This window comes from Ranitomeya imitator, chromosome 8 (genome assembly GCF_032444005.1).
Source record: "Ranitomeya imitator isolate aRanImi1 chromosome 8, aRanImi1.pri, whole genome shotgun sequence".
NCBI lineage: Eukaryota > Metazoa > Chordata > Amphibia > Anura > Dendrobatidae > Ranitomeya > Ranitomeya imitator.
In genome coordinates, this window is record NC_091289.1 from 162,250,302 (window position 1) to 162,275,442 (window position 25,141).

At 44.0% G+C, this 25,141-nt stretch overlaps 1 protein-coding gene across 1 annotated transcript in view; it reads right to left on the reverse strand.

Annotated features, from left to right (window-relative positions):
- Positions 1-25,141, reverse strand: part of ACBD6 (acyl-CoA binding domain containing 6) — a 100,165-nt gene that overhangs the window by 15,832 nt on the left and 59,192 nt on the right. Inside the window, exon 6 of the mRNA XM_069737722.1 lies at positions 21,230-21,319. Coding sequence (XP_069593823.1) covers positions 21,230-21,319 — 90 coding nt within the window. The remainder of the gene's footprint in view (positions 1-21,229; positions 21,320-25,141) is intronic.

Below are 25,141 nucleotides of genomic sequence, written 5' to 3' on the forward strand. Positions count from 1 at the left end.
GCCCCACATTTAAAAAGGGACATTCAGAAATTAGAATCAGTTCAAAAGGTGGGCAACAAGACTACTACAAGGGATGGAAGGCCTCTCATATGAGGAGGGGTTGGAAAAGTTGGGCTTGTTTAGCTTAGAAAAAAGACGCCTCAGAGGAGATCTAATTTATATGTATAAAGGTTCACCTTCCAACAAGACAATGACCCTAAGCACACAGCTAAAATAACAAAGGAGCGGCTTCAGAACAACTCTGTGACCATTCTTGACTGGCCCAGCCAGAGCCCTGACCTAAACCCAACTGAGCGAGACCTGAAAATGGCCGTCCACCAACGTTCACCATCCAACCTGATGGAACTGGAGAGGATTTGCAAGGAAGAATGGCAGAGGATCCCCAAATCCAGGTGTAAAAAAACTTGTTGCATCATTCCCAAGAAGACTCATGGCTGTACTAGCTCAAAAGGCGCTTCTCCTCAATACTGAGCAAAGGGCCTGAATACTTATGACCATGTGAGAGTTCAGTTTTTCTTTTTTATTAAATTTGCAAAACATTACTACATTTCTGTTTTTTTCAGTCAAGATGGGGTGCAGAGTGTACATTATTGAGAAAAAATGAACTTTTTTGAATTTATCAAATGGTTGCAATGAAACAAAGAGTGAAAATGTAAAGGGGTCTGAATACTTTCCGTACCCACTGTAGTTAGTTTAGTGACAAAACAACTGGTGGAGAAAGGTGGAACTTGAAGAACCTACGTCTTTTTCAATCTATGTAACCCTGTAAAACAACCTGTTGGTGCCAGGTGTGGGCATGGAGTGAGCTTGGAACTTCTGATTATTTCTTTTTATTGGGCCAAGAGAAAAAATAATAATATTGTATAATATTGTATAAAATACATTGCACTTAAGAAAACACCCGCTTTAATATTATAGCAGCCAGAATACTAAATTGTCAATTGTGTTTTGAATGGCCTTGAAGGAAAGAAATGGAGAATCTGCTGGTTTCCACCGACCAATCTGTCCCACTCCTCATCTCTGAATCCAGGGCACAGAATGGGGGCACGGAGAAGATGGAGGGAGGGGACAGGTGGGACCTGCAGCGAGCAGACTGCAGCTTTTATAAATACATACAGAAATAATTAAAATCTAAGGGGTTTAGAAGGGTTAATCAGCTTTGTATAATCTGAAGCATAAAGCCAGCACAATCGCAGCTCAGGACCGGCTGTGCCATATCAGAGGCGGGAGCGCAGTGGGGAGGAGGCGGTGGATCAGGGTGTGGATTATCAAAGCCCGGAGAAAGGCAGGGAGGCCTATTAGAGCCATATATTAGGGACGGGATTGGGAAGCAATATACCAGGCAGCAGGTGAATGGACGTGCAACAGGAGAGTGCAAGGCCATGGAAAGTAACGTGGACCAGTAAGATGTGCCTCAGAGCGGTGCCCGTCCCACCTCTTCCTCGCTTGCCTCAGTAGCGGGTTGAGGGGTCAGTGGAGAATAACTTTCATCGTGTGGCAGCCGAGAGTGCTCAGCCCGTGCTGATGGAATCATGGAAATTGGATTGCACCCATTTACCATGCTGGAGTAAAGCAGAGTATTTATCCTATTACCAGGGACATTGCAAGAGCAGTTCCATTACGCCCTCCCCGCACGCCCCGGCTGAGTGCTGGCCCCCGGCAGACCTGTCACTGCCACTAAGTAACACAGCAGAGCTAGGGGTCTAGGTATCCGAGAACCTACAGATCTGCTCCGGCGTCAGGTATTATCGTTAAGAAGAAAAGCAAAACCCTATTTATGTTTAGTGGGTGAAAGCCGTGCGATATCGTCAGCATCCGAAAAACGAACGTTCCATTCAAATTATTTTTGATCCCTCAAATCCAACTGTCATCTGATTTACGTTTTTGTTTTCTCCTGAATCCAGTCGCTGTTATCCCTCATTGTGGCATGGAAGACCCCAATGGAGGTCACATACAGTACAAAATGTCAAATCAGACAAGATTGGTGCAAAGAAAAAAAGAAGTAAAAAAAAAAGAGAAAAAAATGTCAAGGAGCGCTCTGGAGAAATGTTTTAGCTTTTGGTCCTTTTGTAATATAAATAGTGAACATAGTACTGAGGTTAAAACAACGTACTGATCGTCACACTGTCTTACAGCCATCTGTACCACGTGCTTGCGCTGTGATTAGCCAGATCACCCAGCGTCTTCAGTGGCCCGTAAGAATAGGAATTGGCGGTAACAGCGGGCGGCCACATGTCGACTAGCTGTGCACGGCCTTGCTCAGTCCCCTTGTATTGAGCAAGGTCGCACACGACTAGTCATAATGTGGCCAGAACAATGCAAATTGCATACTTGCGGTCATGTGATCACCTGCCCTTACCGCCAACACCAGGGAATCCTGAAAGCGCACAGTGTGCATGTTGTGAGGATTCACAAGTCTGCAGTCACATGGAGCGACAGAAGAGTTTCATCACAAACTCTGACCTCTTGAGCCTCAGTCTACTGTTTTTCAGTCCATGTGCGGCCTGGAGCCACGGCATCCCATGTGCTGGTGTACATAAGTGATGTCCTACATGGGCCTGCAGTCAGTGTGCAGAGTCACAAGAGACGTTATGCTGATTGCTTTACAGAAGACAATAATGCAAGTAATAAAGTACCAGTTATCACAATGGACATCTGAGCCTGGCCTAAAGGGGTATTCCCATCTCCAAGATCCTATTCCATATGTAGTACGTGTAATAATAATAATAATAGCCAATTAGAAATGTAGTACAGTCGGTCTGATTTACTGTCTCTTTCCCTATGTGCAGGGCAAAGCAGTAGATTAGGCATCCATGGTAACTACCACTCATATCACAGCAAGTTGCCAGAGGTCTAAGGCTGGTTTCACATTTGCGTTTTTTGCCGCTGCGTTTTTGTGCAAAAAAAGCATGCGTTTTTCCCCCTATAATTAACATTAAAAACGCATGCGTTTTTTGCATGCGTTTTGACAACGCATGCGTCGTTTCTATGCATGCGTTTGGTTGCAAAAATGCAACATGTAGTAATTTCTAGCGGCGTTTTTTTGCGGCAAAAAAAGTATTGCTGTCTATGTAAACGAATGGATTTAAGCACATGCGTTTGCATGCGTTTTTAAACGCATGCGTTTTAATAGAAAAACGCAAGAATACACACTGATAAGCCAACCCTAACCCTAAGGGATCCCAACCCTAGGGTTAGGATCCCTAGGGTTTGAGTTAGGATCCCTTAGGGTTAGGATCCCTTAGGGTTAGGATTAGGATCCCTTAGGGTTTGGGTTAGGGTCCCTTAGGGTTTGGGTTAGGATCCCTTAGGGTTAGGATCCCTTAGGGTTTGGGTTAGGATTAGGATCGCTTAGGGTTTGGGTTAGGATCCCTAGGGTTTGGGTTAGGATCCCTAGGGTTTGGGTTAGGATCCCTTAGGGTTTGGGTTAGGATTAGGATCCCTTAGGGTTAGGATCCCTTAGGGTTAGGGTTTGGGTTAGGATCCCTTAGGGTTAGGGTTAGGATCCCTTAGGGTTTGGGTTAGGATCCCCTAGGGTTTGGGTCAGGGTTAGGATCCCTTAGGGTTTCGGTTAGGATCCCTTAGGGTTTGGGTTAGGGTCCCTAGGGTTAGTAGGGATCCTAACCCTAACTATTTCTGTTTATAGTGGGTTTTCTTGTTGATTTTGAGGATTGGCAGCTGTCACACACTTCTCATCATGCGTTTCAAAAACGCAAACGAAGGAAAAAACGCATGTAAACGCGTCAAAACGCCGCGTTTGTATTAAAACATGCAAAAATGAATGCGTCTAAAAAATGCAGCGTTTAAACGCGTTTTTTCACCAAATGCGTTTGCGTTTAAAACGCTGCGTTTTTAAACTCAAATGTGAAACCAGCCTTAACCATGGTTACCTAAGCTACTGTAATGCCCTGCACATTGGGTAAATGACAGTAAATTAGAACTATACTAAATTATTATCATTACTGCTACACCTACTACATGTTGATAAAGTATATTGGAGATGGGAATATCCCTTTAATGATAAAACTTTTAGGTTGTGTTCACATGTTGTGGTTGCGATGCATTTTTTGCCACAATTACAGTTTTACATTTTTTTTAAAAAAAAAGAATCATGGCAAATTTTGTGACCAAAACCGCACCATTAGACCATGATTTTTAAAACTTGCAGCAGAAATGTTGTTTTACTGCGAAATTGTGGCAAAAAAAATGCACATGTGAACGCAATCTTAAGTCAAAAACCTTGGAGCTGAAATGTGACTAAAGATGGGCACGGACATGAAGATAATTCTGCCAAGACACCCACCACTGGGCAGTCCGTCAGCTACAGGTTGCTGCATGCCATTTGTCAGATGAAGTGACCAGTATACAGTGAATTATTTACCTGCGGAGGGTTAGAACTACACCAGCTTATCGTTTGCTCCTGCAGACATGTATCTGAAAATCGTTTTGCAAAGCTTATTTTCCACGTGTTTGTAGAAAAGGTACATGGCGGTGAGGACGCTTGGCGTCACCTAAATGCAACGGGTCACCGTCCCACTTCAGACGCCGATCTGTAAGAAGCCTTGTAATTTCTCAGAGGAACTAATCAATGGAAGCCAATGTTAAACGCCCCGTGTGGCGAGCATGACGGCAGAGTAAATGTCTGTTTAGCCAGCGCAGGCCAGAAGAATAATTGTAGAGCTTTGTGTGCACTACATGTAATACCAGTTTCTGCCTCCGCTGGGATTTGGAAATATAAAAAGCAATGGCAAGAGGTTTTAAGAGGCTCAAAGGGAGTGTCACGGTGCATGTTTTGCTATCGCCCGCTAATCCTCTCTGAGAGTTTCCTAATCTGCCCTGTGAGATGTCAGAATTGAGCTTGAAAAGGGAGCACAAGATGCTGCAATGGTTATTGGAGTGAGGGTCTGTGCTAAAAGGATCAGGAGGTGCCGGGTGGAGGGGGCCGGGGAATGGATAAAGCTGGAGGTCTAATCAAATCAGCGGGGAAAGCTGCAGTCTCTCAGCAGTAACCTTGCCAATCAGAGAGGGACGGAAACATGTCTGTGCACACTAATCCCAGGGTGTCCTTCACCCCACACTAAGCACAAGGCAACCCCCCAAAACATGTCTGTGCACACTAATCCCAGGGTGTCCTTCACCCCACACTAAGCACAAGGCAACCCCCCAAAACATGTCTGTGCACACTAATCCCAGGGTGTCCTTCACCCCACACTAAGCACAAGGCAACCCCCCAAAACATGTCTGTGCACACTAATCCCAGGGTGTCCTTCACCCCACACTAAGCACAAGGCAACCCCCCAAAACATGTCTGTGCACACTAATCCCAGGGTGTCCTTCACCCCACACTAAGCACAAGGCAACCCCCCAAAACATGTCTGTGCACACTAATCCCAGGGTGTCCTTCACCCCACACTAAGCACAAGGCAACCCCCCAAAACATGTCTGTGCACACTAATCCCAGGGTGTCCTTCACCCCACACTAAGCACAAGGCAACCCCCCAAAACATGTCTGTGCACACTAATCCCAGGGTGTCCTTCACCCCACACTAAGCACAAGGCAACCCCCCAAAACATGTCTGTGCACACTAATCCCAGGGTGTCCTTCACCCCACACTAAGCACAAGGCAACCCCCCAAAAACATGTCTGTGCACACTAATCCCAGGGCGTCCTTCACCCCACACTAAGCACAAGGCAACCCCCCAAAACATGTCTGTGCACACTAATCCCAGGGTGTCCTTCACCCCACACTAAGCACAAGGCAACCCCCCAAAACATGTCTGTGCACACTAATCCCAGGGTGTCCTTCACCCCACACTAAGCACAAGGCAACCCCCCAAAAACATGTCTGTGCACACTAATCCCAGGGTGTCCTTCACCCCACACTAAGCACAAGGCAACCCCCCAAAAACATGTCTGTGCACACTAATCCCAGGGTGTCCTTCACCCCACACTAAGCACAAGGCAACCCCCAAAACATGGCTGTGCACACTAATCCCAGGGTGTCCTTCACCCCACACTAAGTACAAGGCAACCCCCAAAACATGGCTGTGCACACTAATCCCAGGGTGTCCTTCACCCCACACTAAGCACAAGGCAACCCCCCAAAAACATGTCTGTGCACACTAATCCCAGGGTGTCCTTCACCCCACACTAAGCACAAGGCAACCCCCAAAACATGTCTGTGCACACTAATCCCAGGGCGTCCTTCACCCCACACTAAGCACAAGGCAACCCCCAAAACATGGCTGTGCACACTAATCCCAGGGTGTCCTTCACCCCACACTAAGCACAAGGCAACCCCCCAAAATATGTCTGTGCACACTAATCCCAGGGTGTCCTTCACCCCACACTAAGCACAAGGTAACCCCCAAAACGTGGCTGTGCATCATCACATCCACAATCTTACCATCCGTGAAAAACCACAGCAGCAGGATTATGGGCGACGCTGTGGTGTTCTCTGGACCCAAACCTCACATCAATGTGGGTGATGTATGAGTGATATGAATGTGCACCACTCACAATCACTCGTACCTATGATATACTATGGGGTGGTCCATGTCTGATTCTTTCCTTCGACCAAGTTGTCCGTGGAAACAGATTGGGACTGATATTCAAGTGAGACTGGAGTAATTTTGTAGATCTGAAGCCTCTGTCACTCCGGCTCTATTCCCTGCCCAAGAGGAGAAGGCATCACTTGGCAGGGAAGAGAGCTGGAGTGACATAGGCTTCAGCTCTACCATAGCTCTTCAGCCTAATCTGCATATAAATTTGAAAGCTAATTTCTGAGTAACTGAGGAAGGGACCCATCATGTAAAGATCTCTGAAAAAGCTACATGCACATATACAGCAGGAAAAATAACTAGCAAACACGTCACCAAATTTCTAAATAAATATATTTCTAAAAGAGCTATAGACATGAAATTCTCACCAGATGTCGTTAAAAACTCATCAAATCAAAACAGACAAAGAAATCAAACCATGGATGTCTATAAATTAAATTATGTGTAATAATGAGAAATGACACAGGGAAAAAGTATTGAACACATGAAGAAAGAGGCACAAAAAGCCATGGAAAGTCATGACAGCGGCTAAAATCTATCAGTAATTAGAAAGCAATCCTGCCACTTAGTGAAAAATAGCAGCTGGCTCAACTGATGCACTATGAAAGGGTGTCTCATTACCAAGGTGCCACTCAAGAAACATGTCATGATGGGTAAAACCAGTGAGCTGCCTCAAGACCTTTGCATCCTTATTGTTGCAAAACATACTAATGGCATTGGTTACAGAAGAATTTCTAAACTACTGAAGGTTTCAGTGAGCACTGTTGGGGCCATAATCCAGAAGTGGAAAGAACATAATTTCAACATATACCGGCCAGGTGCTGCCTGCAAGATAATCAGACGAGTGAAAAGAATTAACAGAAAAGTTGTCCAAGAGCTAAGGACCACCTGCAAAGAGCTACAGAAAGACCTGGAATCAGAAGGTACAATTGTTTCAAAGAAAACTATAATTACTGCATGCAACCTCCATGGTCTGTATGCACTCTCATCACGCAAGACTCCATTACTGAACAAAAAGCATTTTCAAGCACGTTTAAAGTTTGCTCAACAACATTTAGACAAACCTGTGAAATACTGGGAGAATATAGTCTTGTCAGATGAGACCAAAATTGAACTCTTTGGATGCCATTATACACGCCATGTTTGGTGATCGAAGGGCACTGCATCACCCCCAAAACACCATACCAACAGTGAAGTTTGGAGGTGGGAACATCACAATCTGGGGTGGTTTTTCAGCATACGGCACTGGAAAGCTTCATATAATTGAAGAAAGGATGAATGGACAAATGTACCAAGACGTTCTCGATAAAAATCTGCTGCCACCTACCAGGATGATGAAGATGAAATGACGGTGGACGTTTCAGCAGGACAATGATCCCAAACACACAGCCAAGGAAACTCTCAACTGGTTTCATAGAAAGAAAATAAAGCTGCTAGAATGGCCGAGCCGATCACCGGACCTGAATCCAATAGAAAATGTATGGAAGGACCTAAAGCTCAGAGTTCACAGAACCTTCAGGATGTGAACAGTGTTTGTAAGGAAGAATGGACCAAAATCACACCTGAGCAATGCATGCAACTAGTTTCTCCATACAGGAGGTGTCATAACCAACAAAGGCTTTTCTTTGAAGTGTTAAATATATTTCAGTAAGCGTGTTCAATACTTTATAACTGTGTAATTTCTCATTATTTCCCAAAACTTAATTGGACAGCTATGGTTTGATTTCTTTGCCTGTGTGGATTGGATGGGTTGTTACTGACTTCTGGTAAGAATTTCATGTCAATAGCACCTTTAGAAAATTGGTGAAGTGTTCAATACTTATTTCAACCACTGTAGATAGTTTGGAGAGTGAAATCCTGCAGACAGATTCCCTTTAAGTCTTGCCCCATCTCTCAGAAGAATCACACTCCTCAAAAGTCCTGGGGACGCCCAACCGCTCACACAGTGCTTACATAAACCCCATTCTTTTCGGGTCCTGGGAAATCTGAGGTTGGTAACTAGGATATTGCACAGAATCCATACCAGTAACATTTTCTACAACAGTTAGTTCTTTTAGCATATATGTGCATCACACGTTTAATTTTTTACCACAATTTCATAATTGCAGGAAAACTGCTTACTTTACCAGTTCAAGCATGGTGGATATCATTTCATGAACACTTCTGCCCGCTGCGCATTGTTTGGTGCCTTTTTTTTCCTGTAGGCTTTTATGTGTACTTCAGAAAGCAATAATCAGCAGTTGTGTATTTTAGTAGACACCCACAGAAAAAAGGCAGAATTTTTGCAAATGGGAATATAGACTAATGGTCTCTTTTCGAAACCTTCTAAAATATGTGCAAATCATCCAATACCAGGACCCCTTATACCAGATTAAGGGCATGTCCAAATCCTGGGAAATCGGCACCAAATTGTGCATGTTTTGTTGCTGGTGGTATTACAGAACTTCTAGGAATTTACTGCAGATCAAACGTCAGTGAAAAATCTGAAATATAAAATCGACTACCTGCAAATCTGCAGTGTTGGGCAATTTTTAAACACATTAACAATGCCGATACTTAATATGCATGGGTTTCTTAGCCCCAAAAAACAGCAGGGAAAATCTGCAGCATATCCCCACTGTGTGCATACCCTTAAAGCTGCATTACACAAAATCTGCCTGCTGCTAGATTTCCAATACAGAAGCGCTCAGACATTACTAGCTGCACACGTAGATCTAATGATGTGAAGACACCTGCAGCACCTGCGCCCGCCGTGATATGCGCTAGATGTACACCTGTAGGTCAGCGGGTAGATGTGTGCTGGGAAGGTACCGTGGAGCCGGGTCCTTTGGGAGCCATATTTATGGCTATTGATCTGCGGTGAGAGCAGTTAGGAGGGGGACTCTGCCCTCAATTAACTTATGAATCTGAATCCAATACAGCCGGAGCTCTGACCTCGTGCCTCACTCTGCCTGGGCTCATTACTGTTACCAAGACCTCTTTACCCCCTCCCGGGCCTAATCTGTGCAGCAGACTGGGATCCTGACTGATAGCGGGCCGCTGGCATCACTCACTCACTGCCAATACCAATTGACCAAACCGCCATGACATCACTTTTATAAACTTCCATGGAATTAAGCGGAAAACAACAATTGAAGGCATTTATAACTATACAGCTGAACAAAATGCATCAATGTCTAAAAGTAAAGAAAAAAAAAGCTACATAGAGAAATTACAGAGAGGATGAGACGCTACACACTGCACTCACATCTAGGCCCACCAAAACACCGCAAGGAAGAAAATAAATGCCCTGAGAGCACACGTTCCATTCTGGGCACTTTGGCAGAGCACAAGCGGACAGCAACCCAGATTTCTTGTGGCTTTGGGTGGCACAATAAATGGCTTTGCTATTGTTTTACTGGCTAGGTTACATCCAGAACAGTGCAGATTTACAAAGGTGGGCCATTTCAGATATATGGGGGGGAACACCTTTGGGCCACTAATGTGGCGTTTACAGCCAGTCATCATCATGTATCTGTACCAGTATAATACACTTAGATGGGGTGGGTGAAATCCCCCCTTAAAGCCACTAATAAATTCCCTGAGAGCAGCCTTATGTATTCCCCAAAGAACAGCGATGTATCACTTACTGGGCTGCTTGCAGCAGTTTTGATAGAATCCCTGTATCCTCAGCTGCAGATCTAGCAGTGCTCTGAATGCTGAGCTCTATAAAACCTCGCCCACATCACAGACTGACAGCATTGTGTGTACAATGTGCATAGGCAGAAAGCTGCCAATCAGTGTTGGGGGCGGTGTTATATGTAGATCATGAGATAATATCCTGCCGATAAAACAGTGATTTTATTAAAATTAGCAGCCCAGGAAGGGACACATTGCCGAAATTAGAGTCTCTGTCTCTACATTATGCTGCGGTCATATTTGGTGGCAAAAACTTGCTGACAGATTCCCTTTATGTCAATTTTGTGTTGTTAAAAGCCTTCTTTTTGAGCCACATGTTTACCAAACTAGCAACTTTTCTTTTTTACAGCCCTTTTTTGCAGATTTTTAAATAAATGGACAGGGCTCCCGAGGCCCAACTATGGTAATTTGTTATATGACGCCATCCTCAAAAGGTTGGATACTGCCGAAAATGATGTCAGCACAATGTGACTCCTTCTGCATCATTAAAGCCAATGGCCACGTGAACGAAAACGTCCAAAATCTGTTTTCCAGGGCTTAAAATATAAGCCCCGACGGAGCCACTGGTGCAATGTGAACAAAGCCTTAGAGGGAATTTTTTTTCAAAAGCGGAAATCCAAATAGTTTTTTGATGTGTGTCAGAAACACGATAGAAGAAGATCTAAATGGCGTCCATAATCCTGGACCACCTCCAATTTCCAAAACGAAAAGGGCACAAAATTTTAAGCAAAGTCCCACTGACGTCAATGGCTTTTTGGCCAGAAGTCTGTGGTACTGACAAAGTCGTTAAACGCTGATCATCTCAGGCATTGGGGGGATCTTTATAATTTTGATATGTGGACAAGTTTCTTTGACCAAATTTACACGTCGGTGCTTTTCAATGGACAGCACAAAGATGCGACACAAATGTTAATTTTGCAAACGGCCGTTCCCCAAAAATTAGAAAACCGATGTCTTCTATTTTGCTCCGATTAATATTTAAGAGAATGGGGCTGCAAAAACATAAAAAACAAAGAGACAGACAAAACAGAACACAGATTTTTACTATACCATATAATCCCAATTTTTAGCAAATGCTGAAATGTTGATCCATTCATGGTCATAAGCACCATGTGAAGCTCCGTCCTGCAGCAGGAGAATCTTAGACTTAAGAACGTCTCGACTGCAGGTTGTTGTCAGTAATGAGATGGATCTGGCAATGGATTGAGCGCTCAATAATAATGTTGTTTGTGAGAATCTCTCCCCGTGGAGACGCTCACTCTGCTATTTATTATCTCTGGATTGTCTTCCTCTGAAAGCTTAAAAAAAAAAAAAAAAAGACCCCCTACCCGGCTGCTTATATCATCCCTCCCCCGCCAAGTGATTCATTTATAACCACTTGTACCAACGCTGCCTCATATCAGGGGTTCCCTGCAAGTTACTGAATGTAGGGGTGACCTCTGAAATCAATCACTCCCAACCCCCCCAAAAAAAATGTAACTTATGATGGAAAAGGGTCCAGAGAGGAGCGGCGATGAAACAGAACAAAGCACTTAGGACTTGGACTAAAAACGATAAGAATCCCTTAGCCAGCACAGTGCCGTTACTAATCAGATCCCCTGTACCGACCACCTGTATCCCACCGGCACGTCACCCGATCAATAGTCTAAGTGAATTTACTTGTAAGGACTCTCGGCTTAGAATAATGCTCCTCTCTTACCAAGCACTGAATAATAAAAAAAACACAGGGACATTGCAGCTTCCAGGCACCGGCAAAGCCACAGACATTACCACTGGCCAAAAGGACACCACTGACTTATATGGGGGATTGTCACTCAATGGCAAAAATTTCCAAGTCAAAAGTTTTTTTTTTTTTTTGCAAACATGAAGAAATAAAATCTCTTCAAACACCAATATTAGACCTCATGCACACAGCCGTACTAAATGGTAAGGACATTTTGGGGGATTATTATTTATTTTAACTTAAATACTTGCATTACCAGAAATTATAGAGATATATCCCAGGCAACACCCAATACCTGCGAATACCTAGGGCTGAGAGGTTGGCACACTAGATGAACGAAGATGGCGGCCCAGCACACCGGTGGCTTTCCCTAACTACCCTAGCATTCCCTGGTATTATAGTGGATGATAAAAGAAGTTAGACGGAAGATTATGATAGTATGATAGAATTAATTAAGGACAGATATGTTACTATCTGGGAGCCAACCGTAATGAGTAAATGAAGATATATGGATAACTTCTCACTAGTTGTTTATCCTTCTACTTGACGCGTTTCCCCATCTTGTAGTTTAATCAGGAGTCTTGATGTGATATATTAAAGAGATGAGATTCACAGGTCCATCTGGGGGCATTTGGGCATGAAGTTTGTGAGCCTTAAATATCCCTCCATGTTAGGGATTGAAATAAAGCTGCCATCCATCTAATAATGTACCCTCCATTCCTATAGGTCTCCCCTGTCCCTAAGGGGTAAATGTGCATGCGTAGGGAAGGGGAGAGAGATTCCTCCAATTGCTAGAGGTTGGGTGTACATTCCTCCCCAGTTGCGCATGCGCTATGAGATTATCGGACTAGTCACCGGCCGGTGAGTTCCCCGGTGGATCTAGTATATATTTTATATAGAATTGTGTCAGTGAATGTTTTTGCATATTTATACTGTGTGTATTTAGATGTTATAGTGATGAGGCAAAGGATCAAAACAGTGTCAAATGATGAAAACACATGATAGTGTTGAAAATAAAATTACCAATCGGCCGTTGATTCACAATGGAAATGCCACCTAGAGTGGCACATGCCAAAGTCTCTGTAAAGAAGTGTATTAGCTAGAGGACACAATCAGTTGTTAAAGGAAACGTGTAAGATTTGTTCCTTACGGCCTTTTGGGGCTAATGATTGTATTCTTGAAATCCATTCAGACTATAATCATACCAAGGCTTCATCCCCTAATTCTTGGTTTGATAAGTTCCACCATACAAAAGGAGATGTCCCCCAGTTGTCTCATGTACATTATTCGTATGACACGCAATCGGGCTGTTCCGCTTATTTCGGATGTCCCCCAGATGTTCACCCACCAGTCTTCTAAGCTCTCCGGTGGTCTTGCCGGCATAATCTAGGGGACAGGTGCATGTTGCTTTATAAAACACCCCAGAGAACTTAGAATTTTGGAAGTCCAGATAGAGAAGGTTCTACCCGATGATGCTCTTTTGTAGACTTTGCAGAGCTCTATCCAATGACATGTACAGTAGTTGTCACATTTAAAGTAGCCATAGATCCTTCTATCAAGCCATGTTCCTGATTTTGGTGGTCTCTGGTACAAACTGTGCACCAGGTGATCACCGATCGATCTAACCCTCCTATATGTGATGTTAGGGGTTGATGGAATAATTCCTTTCCGATTTGGATCTGCCAAAAGGATACCCCAATAATTGTTGAGGGTTTGGTAGACTATCACCTTGATCGTCAAAAGATCCAATCACTCTGATGTTGTTGGTGTCCTGCTTTTCCCTTGGAATTAAGCAGGGACGGTCTTTCTTTCCTCAATGTATGAGAGTACGGCCGGTCAAGGAACTGATGAGGGTAGCCCATATCTTGGATTCTCTTGTACAGGTCAGCTGTTTGTGTTTTGAAGTCGCCTAATTGGCAACAGTTTCTCCTCATTCTGAGAAATTGGCCCTTCGGTGTTCCCTTTTCCAAGGCTGATGGGTGTTGCCTGTCCCATTGTAGCAGGCTATTAGTGGCCTTTGGATTTCGGTATGTACGTGTTGTAAGACTTCGATCTTTTTCTTTTTGTATGGTGAGATCCAGGAATGTGATCTCATTTTTGTTGCATTCAGATGTGAATCTGAGGCCTATTTCATCAGTGTTAGACAGTGGAAGAATGCCTGAAAATCTCTGAGCCAGGCCAGAGAATTAGTATATTGTCTATATTTCTTCCTAGAGGCCATCGTATGGGTGCCACCACCTGTTCTGTTCCCAAAATACAACGGGGTTTCCATACTTGGAGGCACATGTGCTCCCCATCGCTGTACCCCTGAGCTGGTGAAAGTACGATTTAACAAAATATAAAATAGTTGTGTGTTATAGTGAATAGAAGAACTACCACCGATTGGGTATGTTCCACACATTCTATTGTCGGGAGGCCAAGATCATATGGCATACTTCTGTAGAGGGCCTCCACATCAATGTAGGCCAGGATGGTATTCTCCTCTACAGTAATATCTTTACGTTGGGTAAGAAGATATAGTTTGTCCCAAGCGTATGATGGAAGTGTATTGACAAAGGGACTTAGTATCCTATCGATGTATACTCCAACAGTCTGGGTTAGCGAGTCTACCCCTGACACTATAAGGCGACCCTTCAAAGGGTTCAGGACCTTATGGATTTTGGGTAGGGCATAAAATGTGAGTATGGTGTGTGTTTCCTGTACCAGATACTTGTATTCCCTATATGAAATTAGGGACCTTTCCTTGGTGACATCAAGTATGATTAAAAATGTCCTGGTATATGTTGGGGTTGGGTCAGATGGCAGAATCTCATAGGTATTGTAACCAGCTACGCTGGTAGCCGAGACCCAGGAGAACGTCTGACTCTGGGAGGCGCTATACCCTTATTCCTCAGCGCAGTTAAAAAGCGGCGCTGTAGCTTAAGTACCCTTAACTGCTACCGTTAAAAAGCGTATCGATGGTCATTAAGGGGTTAATAATAAACTGGAATTTCTCAACTGAAGTTTAAGGAGTAAGGTTTCTTCTTGTGGAGAGAGACATGCCAGGTCTGGCAAGCCAGTATGAGGAGACTTACAAGTCTTTGCATGCTCGTCTGGGAAATAAATTAGCATATTTAATTTCCCAGAGAAGCATGTAAGGCATTTAAGTTTCCTCATACTGACATGCCAGACCTGGCATGTCACTCTCCACAAGAAGAAACCTTACCTCTTAGATCCCAGTCTCTCACCCACCCAAACCAGATCTCATACTTTGTCCTGAGGAGGGGCAATACCCCGAAACACTGTGTCTGCACACTGATATTCTGCATGTGACTTAAATATGAGTGTCTGAGCAAAGGGTCTGAATACTTATGACCATATGATATTTCAGTTTTTTTTTTATTAAATTTGCAAAAATTACTACATTTCTGTTTTTCTCAGTCAAGATGGGGGTGCAGAGTGTACATTAATGAGAAAAAAAATAACTTTTTTGAATTTACCAAATGGCTGCAATGAAACAAAGAGTGATAAATTTAAAGGGCTCTGAATACTTTCCGTACCCACTGTATATAGGTCCATTACCAGAAATTATACAGATATAGCCTATATATCCTAAATGTTATATCCAATACCTGCAAATCCCTAGTCTGATAGCTATGGCTGGTACTGCCTAGCCGCGGAGGTTGGCACCCTAGATGAACGAAGATGGCGCCCCAGTACAATGGTGGATTTTCCTAACTGCTCCAACATTCCCTGTTCTAGTATTAGAGTGGATGATAAAACAAGTTCGATGCAGAATTATGATAGCATTATTTATTACCAGATATTGTATATGTTACTGTCTGGGAGCCCACCGTCATGAGTAAATGAAGATATATGGATAACTTCTCATTAGTTGTTTGTGCTCCTACTCGAAGCGTTTCCCCATCTTGTAGCTTCATCAGGAGCCTGACGTGGTATACGGTAGTAGAGAGATGAGATTCACAGGTGCATGTGATTGTGCCTGGGCATAAAGTTTGTGAGCTTAAATATCCCTCCATGTTAGGGATTGAAATAAAGCCGACGTCCATCTAATAATGTTCCTTCCCATTCCTATAGGTCTTCCCTGTCCCAAAGGGGTAAGTGCGCATGTGAAAGGAGGGACGAGAGATTCCTCCAATTGCTAGAGGTCGCATTTTCCTCATAGACTTGAACGAGATGCGCTATTCTCCTTGATTTGGATACCGGCCCCTGCTGATAGACTACAGCACGAGTCGGTAACCTAGGCGACAAGCAGTAAATAAGATTAAAAATGTTTCTGTTGGTGGGAATGGAGAGGAGTATCACTAACACGTTGCTTGCTTCTGTAAGCATTTTGTGATATTAACCATTAATAATTTAGAGAAAACCCCATTAATGCTCTATTTTGCATGTACCTCTAAGGCAGGGGTGGGCAATTAATTTAGCCATGGGGCCGCATGAGAAATTGGGATGGTTTAAGAGGGCCGGACTAATATAATTAACTCATTTTTACCTAATAATACTGTAGTATACATATGCTATCTTTTCATAAACAAACAGTATGTTAAAAACTCGTAGATTTACAATACGGGGCATTAAGCTGGCGGGTTCCATGATACATATGACGGGCAATGCCCCATACAGACATTTGCGCGATATAGTGCTGCAGAGACATTATGGCCCCATATAGTGCTGCACAGACATTATGGCCCCATATAGTGCTGCACAAACAATATGGCCCCATATAGTGCTGCACAGACATTATGGCCCCATATAGTGCTGCACAAACAATATGGCCCCATATAGTGCTGCAGAGACATTATGGCCCCCATATAGTGCTGCACAAACATTATGGCCCCATATAGTGCTGCACAAACAATATGGCCCTATATAGTGCTGCAGAGACATTATGGCCCCATATAGTGCTGCACAAACAATATGGCCCCATATAGTGCTGCAGAGACATTATGGCCCCCATATAAGTGCTGCACAAACAATATGGCCCCATATAGTGCTGCACAGACATTATGGCCCCATACAGTGCTGCACATACATTATGGCCCCATATAGTGCTGCACAAACATTATGGCCCCATATAGTGCTGCACATACATTATGGCCCCATATAGTGCTGCACAAACATTATGCCCTCCATATAGTGCTGCACAAACAATATGGCCCCATATAGTGCTGCACAAACAATATGGCCCCATATAGTGCTGCACAGACATTATGGCCCCATACAGTGCTGCACAGACATTATGGCCCCATATAGTGCTGCACAAACATTAATATGGCCCCATATAGTGCTGCACAAACAATATGGCCCCATATAGTGCTGCACAGACATTATGGCCCCCATATACTGCTGCACAAACAATATGGCCCCATATAGTGCTGCAAAAACATTATGCCCCCCATATAGTGCTGCACAAACAATATGGCCCCATATAGTGCTGCACAAACAATATGGCCCCATATAGTGCTGCACAGACATTATGGCCCCATACAGTGCTGCACAGACATTATGGCCCCATATAGTGCTGCACAAACAATATGGCCCCATATAGTGCTGCACAGACATTATGGCCCCATACAGTGCTGCACAGACATTATGGCCCCATATAGTGCTGCACAAACAATATGGCCCCATATAGTGCTGCACAAACAATATGGCCCCATATAGTGCTGCACAGACATTATGGCCCCATACAGTGCTGCACAAACAATATGGCCCTATATAGTGCTGCAGAGACATTATGGCGCCATATAGTGCTGCACAAACAATATGGCCCCATACAGTGCTGCACAAACAATATGGCCCTATATAGTGCTGCAGAGACATTATGGCCCCATATAGTGCTGCACAAACAATATGGCCCCATATAGTGCTGCAGAGACATTATGGCCCCCATATAGTGCTGCACAAACATTATGGCCCCATATAGTGCTGCACAAACAATATGGCCCTATATAGTGCTGCAGAGACATTATGGCCCCATATAGTGCTGCACAAACAATGTGGCCCCATATAGTGCTGCAGAGACATTATGGCCCCCATATAAGTGCTGCACAAACAATATGGCCCCATATAGTGCTGCACAGACATTATGGCCCCATTCAGTGCTGCACATACATTATGGCCCCATATAGTGCTGCACAAACATTATGCCCCCCATATAGTGCTGCACAAACAATATGGCCCCATATAGTGCTGCACAAACAATATGGCCCCATATAGTGCTGCACAGACATTATGGCCCCATACAGTGCTGCACAGACATTATGGCCCCATATAGTGCTGCACAAATATTAATATGGCCCCATATAGTGCTGCACAAACAATATGGCCCCATATAGTGCTGCACAGACATTATGGCCCCCATATAGTGCTGCACAAACAATATGGCCCCATATAGTGCTGCAAAAACATTATGCCCCCCATATAGTGCTGCACAAACAATATGGCCCCATATAGTGCTGCACAAACAATATGGCCCCATATAGTGCTGCACAAACAATATGGCCCCATATAGTGCTGCACAAACAATATGGCCCCATATAGTGCTGCACAGACATTATGGCCCCATACAGTGCTGCACAGACATTATGGCCCCATATAGTGCTGCACAAACAATATGGCCCCATATAGTGCTGCACAAACAATATGGCCCCATATAGTGCTGCACAGACATTATGGCCCCATACAGTGCTGCACAAACAATATGGCCCCATACAGTGCTGCACAGACATTATTGCCCCATATAGTGCTGCACAAACAATATGGCCCCATATAGTGCTGCACAAACAATATGGCCCCATATAGTGCTGCACAGACATTATGGCCCCATACAGTGCTGCACAGACATTATGGCCCCATATAGTGCTGCACAAACAATATGGCCCCATATAGTGCTGCACAGACATTATGGCCCCATACAGTGCTGCACAAACATTAATATGGCCCCATATAGTGCTGCACAAACAATATGGCCCCATATAGTGCTGCACAGACATTATGGCCCCCATATAGTGCTGCACAAACAATATGGCCCCATATAGTGCTGCAAAAACATTATGCCCCCCATATAGTGCTGCACAAATAAAATGGCCCAATATAGTGCTGCAGACATTATGGCCCCATATAGTGCTGCACAAACAATATGGCCCCATATAGTGCTGCACAGACATTATGGCCCCATATAGTGCTGCACAAACAATATGGCCCCATATAGTGCTGCACAGACATTATGGCCCCATATAGTGCTGCACAAACAATATGGCCCCATGTAGTGCTGTACAGACATTATGGCCCCATACAGTGCTGCACAGACATTATGGCCCCATATAGTGCTGCACAAACAATATGGCCCATATAGTGCTGCACAGACATTATGGCCCCATACAGTGCTGCACAGACATTATGGCCCCATATAGTGCTGCACAAACAATATGGCCCCATATAGTGCTGCACAGACATTATGGCCCCATACAGTGCTGCACAGACATTATGGCCCCATATAGTGCTGCACAAACAATATGGCCCCATATAGTGCTGCAGACATTATGGCCCCCATATAGTGCTGCACAAACAATATGACCCCATATAGTGCTGCAAAAACATTATGCCCCCCATATAGTGCTGCACAAATAAAATGGCCCAATATAGTGCTGCAGACATTATGGCCCCATATAGTGCTGCACAAACAATATGGCCCCATATAGTGCTGCACAAACAATATGGCCCCATATAGTGCTGCACAAACAATATGGCCCCATATAGTGCTGCACAAACAATATGGCCCCCATATAGTGCTGCACTGTCGGTTGCCCGGGGCACATGCCCCGGCTGCCCCCTCCCCCTGGATACGCCACTGCTGAGACCACCGCTGATACTCACCCGAAGGAGACCACCAGCCAGCAACTTTCTTCACCGCAGCACATCTTGCGCGGCGCAGGAGTGACGTACGCACGTGACGTACAGGGCCAATGCGCAGCTCGGCCTCTTGTGACCGGTTGCATAATGCTGCCTCCGGTCACAAGAATGATTGACACAGCCCGGAGCCAATGGCGGCTGGCCGAGCGGTGACAGGGGCGGCTGTCAGAAGTGACAGCTAGCTGGCGGGCCGTTAAAAATCATCAGGCGGGCCGGATGCGGCCTGCGGGCCGCATCTTGCCCAGGTCTGCTCTAAGGGATGAATACACAAGCGGAAGTTTTGCTGTAGACATTTTTCTGACTGTAATTTATTGAAAATCCACCGGAAGAAGGCACTACGCCGAAACGCGCGTTGGGGCAGGCGGCAGCACAGCTCTCCAGGTAACTATACCACTAGCCCACATTATTTTTGTCTTGTACTCTCTGCTACTCTACATCTACTTTGTAGTGCCACCATGGTAGCCAATTCTTTTTACAATTTTACCAAGTATGCATACATTGCTTTACATTTCTTGCGACATGCTGCCCTTGGTGTTGCTATTTTTGTATTGAATTGCACAATGCACTTGCACTTTTTGGAGTTAACTATATGTTTACAGTTTCTCTTTATATTGTGGGACATTACCTGGTGGGCATGAGGCTGCCAGAATTTGGGGAATGATTGTCGTTCACGCTATCCCTTTGTATACATCTCCTGTGATTGTATTCAATAAAATAATTAGTTTTACATTGGTTCACGTAGTGCTGTTTCCTTGTAGGATTTCTTCTATTTCTGAGCTACTTATATACGTCCTTGCATCCACTATTGTCTTTGAGGTGCTTGTGTGGTCTGGTATATAAGCTTTATTCCATTTGCTTGTTGCCAAAACAACCCCATTCACAAGTGTAGAACTTATTATCAGTGGCAAAAACTTCCCCAATCAATTACGGTGAATAAACCCTTATAGGACACTTACAGAAGTCTAGAGGAACATTACAGATTCAGCCAGAAGGTTTTCTGACGTTTAGGATGCTCTTTGGGCATGTCCTGGGGCAATAGCAACCTATGGATATGTTCTGAATGGACGCCGGGTGCTTTCACTGGGGGACACTCCGTTTACAGTGTTTTTTATGCTATATACCAATTAAAGCAGCATGGATTATGAACTGGGACAGAAAATGACTACCACTAACTACCAACACGTGACAGGAGGGATCTTCGGTTCTCCTGTATCCACAGGCCAGACAGCTGGCTGATTATCCAATGTTCCATCTTATGAAAAGGACATATAAACAGGACATTTATGGGGAGACATATGGACCCATCGGGATCATAGCTACGCCACTATTTTAGGTTTTTGATAAGGTCCTTACCTGCATATTTATATGAGCGTTATGAAACAGAAGAACGGACACCATCTCCGTGCGCCCCCGGTCACACGCCCAGTGCAGGAGGCTCCGACCCTGCCAACAAAATAGATCAAGAGTATATGTTACACCTTCAGTTACATGTCTAAACCTTTTGTGCCTACAGTTATTATGTAACTGTGTTTCCACGGTAACAGACTACAAACATGTAGTCAAACTCCCTTCCATAAGTCCCCAACTTCTAAAAGTGAATCTGTCACTACTTTTCACAACACACACTGGAAACACTATTAGACGGATTTCTTACAGCTGATGAGGGGGGTTGTACTTTAGAAAATCCATAAATATCGCAGTATGATCTTGGTAGTAAAATTAGCATTTTATTAGCCCTGCTCAATAGTGAGAACACGCATGAGTTTAGGTGTATTCAGTCTCTGCCCACCTACCCAGCATGATAGCTGCAGCTTGTACTGAGCAGTGGGAGATCTCAGCGGCAGCAGAGAGGAGGAGCATTGAAAAGCTGTCAATCAAGCTAAGTGAGCAGATATTAAAGGTTAACCATTATAAAAGGGGAGAAATGCTGACAGATTTTCTAAGTAAGCAATTCAGCCTCATCAGGTCAGACAAATACAAATGTTACAATGTATGCAATTTGCAGTAAGAAAACTGCTGACTGATTCGCTTTCATGTACGTTTGTAATGCACGTGGATCGTGGGCCCACTGAGCCACGGACCGGGAGAGCCTGGAGGGGCAAAACTAAGCAACTACCTGGGTTTTCACTAGAGCCCCAGTGAGTGAACCGATTTTCTCAAAAAAGTGTGTGTGTGTGTGTGTGTGTGAGTTTTTCAACCTACTCTATAATATTAGTCCGTGAAAAATCAGACCACACTCGGATGTCATCTGAGAGCGGTCTGATTTTTCCATCGAACCATACTGTTAAACGAGTGAGTGCCATCCGAATCCTCGGGAGGGAAATGGTACATTAGATGCTGATTTTTTTTTCTCTGACCCATAGAATAACATGGCTACGAGTGCCATCTGTCAAAACCACAGTTAGCACTCATCCGATTTTTATGGTGGTGTGCACAAGCCCGACTTATAAAAGTCCTCCATGTCCCGATCAGCCATTTTCCATCAGAGCGATTACCAGCAGTCACACCGGTCTCCATCACAGGTATGTAACAAGGGGATTCAGCCAAGTAATTAAAAGCCAACATTTATACGTCCACTGGAACTTCCAATAACTAGATTAACCGGCAGATCATATCCCACGCCTGAGCGCGCCAATATTATTCCTCTAAAATTACTCAAATGTATTGAAGGTAAAATATGCAGCTAGAGGGGCGGCCGAATATCCAAGTCGAGCTCATATCACACATAATGCAGGGAGCTCTATAGAAGACGGATCCCCGCCATATGCACATTAATTCCCCGTGTCTCAGGCTATGAATTGATAATTACATCCCTTATTCAATGGAAACATATTTAGGAGTCACTGATGACAGGAACACAGGCAGGCCAAAGAGGAGAAAACATGGGGCGGCCTGACGGGACATTGCCGGCTCCTACAGCTGGATATGTCGTCAGATTCCATAGTCTATAGACTGTAAATGACTGATCAGGAGAAGAAAGGATCAGAAAAGAAACAGATCAACATGTCGCTCGGAGACTGAATCACAATTAATATCAACAACACAAATTATACAAAATATATACAGATATAAAACACACACAAACGTATACAGTAAAGGGGTTGGCCCCGCTCAGAAAACTTGCATGTCTACAGAAATATCGATTTGGTCCTAAATTTCAAAAATGGATTCAAGCAATATACTTGCAACCAAAAGCCCGGTTAATTATTAATAACTCTGTATGTGAAACATTCTCCTTGTAAAGGGGACACGTCAGGTCTGCCCTCTTTCTCCGGCCCTCTTTGCCCTTGCGATTGAAGCACTAGCGATACGTATGAGATCCACTCCAGCTATTCAGGGCATTAGAATAGCAGGCCGCACAGACATTATGGGTCTATATGCGGATGATATGGTAGTTTTTATGGATGAAGTAGAGGAGACGCTGCCATGTGATCACTACTATAGATGGATTTAGTACGCACTCCGGGTTATACATCAATTGGGATAAATCTGCTTTAATGCCTCTCTCCCATGTTCCAACAGATCATCTTGAAATGTTATCCCCATTACCAGTTGTATATAATGTACCCCAAATCCCAATTTTTTCGCTATTTGCAGCTTAGGACAGCGATCCAATCACATATGCACAGTATAAATGTAACGCAACAAATATCATCCTTCCCATTGATAGGGATCCTTAAATCGCAGGGACCCCGCGGTCTTATCTCTGCACTATATACATACAGTTAGGTCCATATATATTTGGACAGAGACAACATTTTTCTAATTTTGGTTACAGACATTACCACAATGAATTTTAAACAAAACAATTCAGATGCAGTTGAAGTTCAGACTTTCAGCTTTCATTTGAGGGTATCCACATTAAAATTGGATGAAGGGTTTAGGAGTTTCAGCTCCTTAACATGTGCCACCCTGTTTTTAAAGGGACCAAAAGTAATTGGACAATTGACTCCAAGGCTATTTCATGGACAGGTGTGGGCAATCCCTTCGTTATGTCATTCTCAGTTGAGCAGATAAAAGGCCTGGAGTTGATTTGAGGTGTGGTGCTTGCATTTGGAAGGTTTTGCTGTGAAGTAAACATGCGGTCAAAGGAGCTCTCCATGCAGGTGAAACAAGCCATCCTTAAGCTGCGAAAACAGAAAAAACCCATCCGAGAAATTGCTACAATATTAGGAGTGGCAAAATCTACAGTTTGCTACATCCTGAGAAAAAAGAAAGCACTGGTGAACTCATCAATGCAAAAAGACCTGGGCGCCCACGGAAGACAACAGTGGTGGATGATCGCAGAATAATCTCCATGGTGAAGAGAAACCCCTTCACAGCAGTCAACCAAGTGAACAACACTCTCCAGGAGGTCGGCGTATCAATATCCAAATCTACTATAAAGAGAAGACTGCATGAAAGTAAATACAGAGGGTTCACCGCACGGTGCAAGCCACTCATAAGCATCAAGAATAAAAAGGCTAGACTGGACTTTACTGAAAAAACATCTAAAAAAGCCAGCACAGTTCTGGAAGAACATTCTTTTGACAGATGAAACCAAGATCAACCTCTACCAGAATGATGGAAAGAGAAAAGTATGGCAAAGGCGTGGTACAGCTCATGATCCAAAGCATACCACATCATCTGTAAAACACGGCGGAGGCAGTGTGATGGCTTGGGCATGCATGGCTGCCAGTGGCACTGGGTCACTAGTGTTTATTGATGATGTGACACAGGACAGAAGCAGCCGAATGAATTCTTAGGTATTCAGAGCCGCCATACTGTGTGCTCAGATCCAGCCAAATGCAGCCAAACTGATTGGTCGTCGTTTCATACTACAGATGGACAATGACCCAAAACATAAAGCCAAAGCAACCCAGGAGTTTATTAAAGCAAAGAAGTGGAATATTCTTGAATGGCCAAGTCAGTCACCTGATCTCAACCCAATTGAGCAGCATTTCACTTGTTAAAGACTAAACTTCAGACAGAAAGGCCCACAAACAAACAGCAACTGAAAACCACCCCAGTGAAGGCCTGGCAGAGCATCAAAAAGGAGGAAACACAGCGTCTGGTGATGTCCATGAGTTCAAGACTTCAGGCAGTCATTGCCAACAAACGGTTTTCAAACAAGTACTAAAAATGAACATTTTATTTAAAATTATTGAATCTGTCCAATTACTTTTGGTCCCTTTAAAAACAGAGTAACACATGTTAAGGAGCTGAAACTCCTAAACCCTTCATCCAATTTTAATGTGGATACCCTCAAATGAAAGCTGAAAGTCT